This window comes from Morone saxatilis, unplaced genomic scaffold (assembly GCF_004916995.1).
Source record: "Morone saxatilis isolate NCDOM2014 unplaced genomic scaffold, NCSU_SB_2.0 Contig22, whole genome shotgun sequence".
In the NCBI taxonomy this organism is placed as follows: Eukaryota; Metazoa; Chordata; class Actinopteri; family Moronidae; genus Morone; species Morone saxatilis.
In genome coordinates, this window is record NW_023339785.1 from 22,178,706 (window position 1) to 22,187,433 (window position 8,728).

The 8,728-nt window shown below is 41.1% G+C and overlaps 1 protein-coding gene across 1 annotated transcript in view; it reads right to left on the reverse strand.

The window, feature by feature from the left end:
- The window catches only part of fmr1 (FMRP translational regulator 1), an 18,371-nt gene extending 11,791 nt beyond the window's left edge, over positions 1 to 6,580 (reverse strand). Inside the window, exons 1-7 of the mRNA XM_035669386.1 lie at positions 6,428 to 6,580; positions 3,162 to 3,214; positions 2,956 to 3,049; positions 2,122 to 2,193; positions 1,335 to 1,483; positions 348 to 441; positions 17 to 133 (exon numbers count right to left, since the gene is read on the reverse strand). Of these exons, the coding sequence (XP_035525279.1) occupies positions 17 to 133; positions 348 to 441; positions 1,335 to 1,483; positions 2,122 to 2,193; positions 2,956 to 3,049; positions 3,162 to 3,214; positions 6,428 to 6,478 (630 nt within the window). The 5' untranslated portion in view covers positions 6,479 to 6,580. The remainder of the gene's footprint in view (positions 1 to 16; positions 134 to 347; positions 442 to 1,334; positions 1,484 to 2,121; positions 2,194 to 2,955; positions 3,050 to 3,161; positions 3,215 to 6,427) is intronic.
- Between the last annotated feature and the right edge of the window lie 2,148 nt (positions 6,581 to 8,728).

Consider the following 8,728-nt stretch of genomic DNA (forward strand, 5'->3'; position numbering starts at 1 on the left):
GTGTGTAAATGTCTACCTCCAGTTGTCTGCTGGCCTCTTCGTTCCTCTGCATGAGAGACAGTTTGGTGCGGAGGCTCCTGAAGTGCATGTCGCTCATCATATTGGCCCGCTTTGTTGTGACCTCATTCACCGACTGGGAGAACAACCAAAGTTTAATTCAAACAGAGAATCGGACTTTGGAATATGTTATTGATGGAGTTCATCTACAAAATAATGTGATATTGTTTCAAGTCGCACTGCATCAATGGAAGAATTAGGGATTGGATTATGTGTATGAAATGTAATTTGTGTGATGGACAAACAACTTTGATCATATGTTTTTAAGTTAAATAAAAAGTTTAACGAACCAAAATGACCAGCTGCTTTTTCTCTGAGTCGTAGGTGACGCTGAACGCTCCCACGGCCTTTTTAAAGTCTTTGTGTGCTGATTCCTTGGAGCACCTGTCAACACAGTTACACAAATAATTAATGCCATACCAATTCATGTCCCTGAATAACACAGCAATCACTATTGATTATTTAAGGACATGTGTGCACATACATTCAGTTCATCACAGATTTGTGTGAAGCATTATTTAGTATTTTTAGAGCCTAATACAAACTTGAATATTTGTCCCACTCAAAACTATTCATTAAAAAAACTTAGATTCTTAGAACATCTACAAGAATGCGGCTCACACCTTCTTATACTGCTGCTACATATTTGAGTGTTGTATTAGCAGCATTTAACACTGTTGCTCTACTGGCATTGTGCCTCTTACCAACAACGTATTCCTCTGACAGATGCAGCTACACATCAGCAGGTTCTGTTTAAAAGGCGCATGCTTCTGACAAGGTACAGATCTATGTGCCAACTGTCACCTAGGGTACTACCTTTGTTAAAGCTAAGCTAGCAAACTGGCCTTGGCTGGAAATGTGCCATTTAATGCTGTCATGGCTGAGCAGCTAGTCCAGAAGTGTAAGTGCTTTCAAACTGAAATGCACTTTAAATGCCAAACTCCAACATTTTCTTTACTGCTCATTATTATTGCTGCTTTGTTGTTGTTTTTTGCTCTTTCCCCTCTTCTCTTTGCTTTACTTTCAACTTGCAGTCAGTGCAGAGCATTAGCTTTTGGTGCAACAGTGATTGTTGTCTGCTGGGTAATAGATCCACAAAGCATTAATTTAGGGCAGAGAATTAAAATCAAGTATTACTCATATTACTCAAGTGTTTTCCTTGGAGAAACCCAATTTCCAAGCACATATCCTGTGTGAATTTATCTAAACAAATGGTTAACTACATGTCTTAACTGGACATAAAAGTGTGTGTGTGCGCGTCTGTATACCAAACTTACATCTGCCGTAGATCCTCGGGTACATCCAGTCTGATCTTGATGAAGGTGGCTTTGTTGGCTGGTTTATTCGGGTTGACCGGCCGTAACCGCTCCAGCGTCACTATCTCATTTAATGTAGCGTCACATGCAGCGTACTCTATTACGTAAAACTAGAGACACATAAAGACAAGGATTTTTCAGATAATGTAAAATGAAATGTGCCACAGCAGGGTTATATGAGTAACAATATACATTTCAGTTTTAATAAAATAATTTAAATATCCTGGAAAGAATATGGTTAAGACAGAGAAAAACAAGAGAGAGATAGACGGAGATCTAAAATGCATAAAAAGACAGTAGAAGAGATAAAGCATAAAAACCAGGCCAGAGAACAAAATGGGAAATAGAAGAAAAAAGCAGCTCACAGCGGTGAGACATGTCTGACTCGTTAGCCCACACTGAATCCTCCAATCACTCAAAAAGTCTGATCACAACAGTGAGTCCTTGAACAAAGGCAGTAAACACAATAACACCTATCATCACAGTCAACACCAACCTCCAGAGGGATGAGGGTATACTCAGGCAGATCATCTACACTGAGCCACTTCAAAAACATATATTCATATAGCAATATCGCATTCTGAAACATTACACTGTGTGAACCAGTGAAAAGAAAATAATGTGAATATCGACACTGTCACAGTGCTACTTGCTGCCGTTCCGATCCGACGAATATCTTTATACACAGCCCAACACTGTACAATGATACTGTAACCCAGATTTAGAAAGACTGTGGTCTGAGTCCTACCTCTCCTTTGACCATGCGAACCTTGGCCAGCCACCATCCACATGGCTCCTTGTCATTAGCCCTGGAATATACCTGGTACACACACACACACACACACACACACACACACACAGAGTACATTTCAAAAACCTTTCCAGTTATCACCCAGATCTGAGATGATTATAACACAGACATCTGGCACAGATAATGCAAATACACAAACTGAATTCATAAACTGATGTGGCCTAATTACTTATTCAATTCAGTAGCACTAAGGACATCTGAGACATCGGCAAGTTGCCATATAAGCATATTAAAAAAAAAAGGAATGAATAATTTACTTGTATAATCATTACGAAGTGAACAAATGCAGTCTCTCTGATGATTTTTGAAGATGGTTAAAGTTAAATTTTATTCTGCTTTCAGTTAGGGCTGCACAATTAATCAAAATCATTGTCACAGAGAAAAGAGAGATATAATAAAAAAAACAAATCATGCAGTAAATAGTGCAAAAAGGATCAATCCCACTAGTTGTGAATCAATAAAAAACCTGCTATATAAAAAAGCCCTACTCTCAGGAGAGCACACCATTGTACCTGAACATCTTTATGTTGCCGTAACTACACGCAGCACTGAATCTTAAGAAACATGTTTACTTAAACCTATGATGAACGATATAAACTGCAGCAGGAACATAATCCATTTGAAAATCTCTAAAAATAGAAAACAAAGAGCCTCAAGAATTTTATTCTGCTGGATTTCTTCTCTTGCACTACCTCTAGGCTCTCTCTGCTTTCTAAATAAACCACATCTGAGGGTAATATTCGTTTTCTGAAAGTACTGAATCAGTCCCACCTCGACCTCATCGCTCTCATTTATCTCCTTGCAGAACCCTGTTGGAGGAGGAAAACGCACATCCTGGAAGGGGATCTGGCGCTCTGGCTGCCAACTAGGACAGAGGGACACACACATTTACAACAAATAAGTGTGGAGTTCATAACTGGCAAAAGGTAACGTTTCACAGTATGTTCGATTTTTTACAGTGTATGCGCATTACTCACTTGTTTTCGAATGCCACAGTGACCGATCCTTCGTGAACATCCTTAATAAAGGCCTACAAGAATCACAGAAATGACAAAAGTTAGAATAACCGAGATGTGACGTACCCACAGACAGTCAACACAGCGTTTTACTGGCATCAAGCATGTAAAGTGGTTACAATTCTGCCACCAAGGCCTGACCAAGCCCAAAGTCGCTAGCAGCAAAACAGCCCAAACTGATCCCTCTTTTTAAGGCTTGAGTCAGGCTTGGTTGTGTCTCTCTGGGTGCACACACTCTGCGTCCATGTGTGTCAAGTGCTGCAAGTAGGACATGCAATGCCTTGAAGGAAAAGAGAGAGCGATAGAGCCTAGTGTAAGGGTTGTATTAGCCTGTCAAGCTAACAGTCAGTAATGGATGAAATGAAGCAAAAAACTTTCAGAAGGAGAGTTTCTTTAAAAATCCCCCAACGATTCAAGGAAAGCTTTTCTACCGCACATTCTGACTTAATTGAGCGGCGACGGTGCCTGTGCCGAACCCCTTACAGGATTACGACTACTTGAGCTGTCGAGTTGAGGAGAAGACGTTCGGTGTTTACGAGACGCATTCGTCTGGCCTGTTTTGGGAATAAAACTACAAAAGGAGAAATGTTTCTTTGATATCATAAATGAAACTACTCTAAACAGATAAGGCAGGTGATTTTGTGTGAGAGTATTGTGTGCAGGCAGTTTGTGGGCCAATGTCTGTGCGGCGTTATTGCCACTAAAAGCAGCATAAGAATGGCATAAGAAGAATGGCATATTGGCACAGAGACAGGGTTCTGGCACATAATCAGCCTCCTATTCTATCACCAGAAGCAAACTCTAAGTTGTCCTCAACACAAGAGGATTTATTGTAAAATGGCGGAGAATGTCTTATTGATGCAGAAAACATTACGATTATTAACCATTCTGCCTCATGCCTTCATGACATAATAACATAATAACGCCACTTATTAGCTCTCAGTGGTAGAGGAAATATCCCGATCCTTCCCTGGAGTTAAAGAGCTAATACCACACTGTGAAAGTGTTTCACTATTATATAGGATGTTTTTGGATTAATATTACTGTTATATGTTTACGGTTGAGCTAATTTAACTACTTTACGTACTGTTTGGTCATTGAATCTACAGCAAGGCATCATATTCTACAACATCACACATATATCTAAAAAGTTTAACTTTTCACAAGCTCAGATAACAGCTGTTTTCAGCTTTGTGTCACAATGAAGGATGAAAGCAGTAATGACACATTATCTAAGATCACAACAAAGTGTTAACTATTATTGCGACAGCAGACGCGTGACTATCCTTGTCATGTGATAGCTAATGACTATGGTGGGTCTAAGGACAGAGGGTGTCTGAGGCAAATGTGTGATTTGTGATATTGGGCTATATAAATAAAACCTGACTCGACTAAAAGCTCATTCATCAGTAAAAGATCACATCAAGCAACCTAATGACGAATGTCTTGGTCAAACACGATCAATTTCTTAGTCAAAAAAACTGTGTTAAAAACGTAACATCAACAAATACTTAAAACTTTAAAAAATAAATCTGCAATAAGTCCAACCTATTTGGCTGAATTAAACCCTGTATGTGCCAAATGTACCACTTTAGCATCCTGGATCAAGACATCAAAGTGTACTTTCTTACAAAGTGAATCACTGTACAGCATCTGTGTGTGAGTGAGAAACACCTCTGTGTCCTACAGCTCTGAACAAGGTGGAGATTAAATGATGAGTGACTTATACGACCGCTCGCAGCAAAACACCGACGTCAAGTCTAAATACAGAGCAGTAAATCCACCTATATGCTTTAAATTCAAACATGACATTTTTGCCACGTCAGTCATCCAGATAAATCCGACCCTAAAAAAGATGAGTGGTTGGCAAACTGTGCATTTTGTGGATCTCTTAAACTAATCGGAAAATTGGCTAATTGCATTAAGTGCTATAATTTGATAATAACACATGCCAAATAATAAAAACAGCATTCAAACTGTTTGCCAAAAATCCCATTTTGCATCCATAAAGTGATGTTCGGCCAGTGCCACACCCGACACACAGAAAGTACATCCACTCCTGACGTCGCCATCTTTGAAAGACAGAAAGAATTTAGTTTTTGTTATTTTTCCAGACAGGACTGATTTATCATATCCACGTTCAATTAAAGAATATGCTCTAGTGAAAGTACTTCTGTTTATACTTTAACGATTCAGCACATTGACTCAACGCTCATTACATCTGAAAATGCTTTCTGATGGCTGTACTGCAAACTCCTTCCATTCATACTCCTAACATTAGTTTGGCAGCAACAAGGCTTCCAATTACTAGAAAGACGACAACACTTGCAAGCAATTACATTCTTTTAAGGTCTGCTATCAGCGAATGTGAGCTGGTACTACTTTATTTATTGTTCCCAGCTTTCTTTTACTCACTGCAGATTAAGGTATTCAAAACTGACTTTCCTGCTTTGCTGGGTTCCCTCCGTCAGCTGTCCCTGAAGCACGACAGTGGGAAATACAAAGTTTCACCCCACAGCAAAACTTTGCTAGAATGTGTGCTTTTTATTTTGGACACCTAAGTGTAGTTGTTTACTTTTAATTAAGCAACATTCAAATGGAGAACTTGTGCCATTGTGCTGCTGCTTATGTTTCATCCACAACCAGGATCAACACCTGTATAACAAAGTCAGCCCTGGGATCCATGAGCAAGACTCTCACCCTGTGCTGTAGTCTGTGGTACACATAAGAAATACACATATATATAATATTTAATATGATCAAAGTAAATAAGCTCAACCTACAAATCCCTGCTCATCCTACTTGTTGACTCTTGTCTTCAGAGTAAACCCCAGCAGCTTAAATGAAACAGAAACTACCTGCCCACCAGGGGAAACACACGGCCAAAGCAAACCCACATTTGTTATCCTAAATTAACTTATGATGACCGGACTGTGGCACCTGTGCCCCTGCCACCACTTCACACACAGCATTAAATCACAATCAGCCTCCCCAGCTACTAGTTTAACACCGTCGTCAACCACCAACATTCAGCACACACAGCAGCAGCTTGAGCCCAGCTCTGTGTGCAGACTCCCGGCGGAGGTTCGAGCAGAAGCACCGAGGCCCGCAGACAGGCGGCTCATCTCTCGGCTCACCTTTAATCATTACCTCAGCTATCCGGACGCGTGCGCGCCGCGCTGCAACCCACGGGACTGAAAACAAACCAGAGCCCACCACCAACTCACCTTATAAAAGGCCCCACTTGTTCCCCTCACTTCCACGACCAGTTCATCCATGACGCAAGTCGCTGCAGCTCGCCAGCTAGCTCACCCCCCCCCCACGTTAGCGACGTTAGCAGCTAGCGAGCCTAGCTGGAGAAGTCTTGTCCGTCCAGCCTGGAGGCGGCCGAGAAGAAGGCCCGGTTAACGGTGTGTGGCCCTAACGCTGTTTCTTGCCGCCCCGTAACTGAGGTCCCGCTGGCAGACGGTGTGGATCTGCCCGCGCACTCGTGGCCTGGCAGGCTGGCTGTGCTTAATGTTGTGTGATTGGTGGTCGAAGCTGCCCTTGGTTGCATTCCTCCCTGTGACGTCCCGCCGCTCCCTCGTCTTCCTCTGCTCGAAAGTCCGGCTGCGCCGCCCGTCGCGATTCGGGTTGATCTGTTGTTGCTCCGTCTGCAGGCTTGTGCTGCTCCCTCCACCACCCGCCGGGTCTGATGCACAGGATGCGCGCTTGGTTTTCCTCTTCTCTCTGTTTTCTTTTTTTTTTCCTTCCCTTCTCTTCCTCACACACAGCAGCGGTAATTAAATCTATATCACATAACCCCCCCCCCACTCCTCGGGCATCCACCAATACTCAATCTTGGCAATAATGCAAGGGACAGATAATTCAACTGTGGCAAGTCTAACTTGCCGGCATGTGCAAAACTGCTGCTAGTATTTTGTATTGTGTTTTTTACTGTTATTTCTCTGGTACAGTGTTTATATTACCTACCTTCGCATATTACTACTTATTACTTTTCAATACTGTTTTTATACGTTTTTTCCTCTCCTATCCCACCTTTGCTGCCTCGGTAAACATTGGAACCTTTCCCATGTAAACGAATATCTTATCCTTATGTTCACGCTGTTATCCCTTATCTTGGTAAACAAAATATATTGTGTCTTATCCCTGGCAAAAAACTAAGTCTCATCACACCTCCCCACCGACACCAAAATGACGTAACCACCGCTCACTTACACCACTAAAACAACTGTTTTGCACATCCCATAGCATTCATTGCACACTGCACAACACTTTTAAAATTACTGTAATATTGAGTTTTTTATTTATTTATTTATTATTATTTTTTTTTTTACTTACTGTACTTCGTGTAATATTGTCTTTTTATACTATTCTATTATTGGGTAATATTGTGTTTTTTGTTACTTATTGTATTCTACTATTGTATTTAATGCGTCGGTATCAGGGTGGACAGCAAAGAAAGAATTTCATTGCACAGAGGAAACTTGCTTTCTTTTGTTGCATATGACAATAAACATCTTGAACTTGAACTGTGTAGTGCTTCTCTGGCCAAAACTAAAACAGAGAAATTCCTTGATGAATATACTGGGATTGTGGCCTCAGTGGCAGCTACAGCCTGTCAAGTATGGATGTGAATGTGGCAGGTTTGTACATAGAAAACATTCTGCTGGGAAATAGGCGTTGATGCTGTCAGTCAATTCGCTATGTATCTGCTGATTCTTTGCTTCACAATTCCATATGTACACTGTGTCTTGCTGCTAGTATGTCAGGTGTTGGAAAGATTGCTTGTGTCTATCAGCATCCAAACAAATCTGTCTTTGTAAATTGGTGTCACTGGGTGTTAGTGTTTGGGCCCAGACCACAGCACGGTTGTGCGGTGTCAAACGTTTGTAGTCATGAGGAGTCGGCGTGTCTTGCAGCAGTGCGTTGGTGTTGGGTGTGATTTGGATTTCTCTGCACGGCTACGGGAGTGTCAACACATTCGCATGCTGCACTCTATCAAGGCTCTGCGAGGTTAAGAGTGCAGCAGACGAGTTCAGAATCATTTCAGATGAGGCACGCAAGCTTGCACAAGTTCCCTCAGCAGAGAATATAAATATATGTCTCTGAGCTGAATTTTACATTTAAATTTTACACACAATTACACTTGAAATGTAAACAGGCGATATTTTACATCAAATGTAATGGAAAAAATTATGTTTATAGATCCGGGCCTCGTTTCCTAAAAGTATCTTAAGGCTAAGATGGTCGGAAAATCCATTTTACGACTGTTTTTAAGATGAAGAGATGTTCCCCAAAGGCAAAGTGATGTAAGATGCACTTAGAAGTGATCATACATTAATGAGTGCCTCAGTCCACTTGTAGAAACTCCAGAATCTTAAGACATATTGCACTGAAGTTTGTATTGTTTGTGTTAATTTTTAAGCCTCATGCCTACTGGTATTCTCTGTTAGGTAACGTGTAAAATAAGTAATGATGTTTAAAATAGTTGTTAAACTTTCATTGCCCCATTGCTTATCTAATAC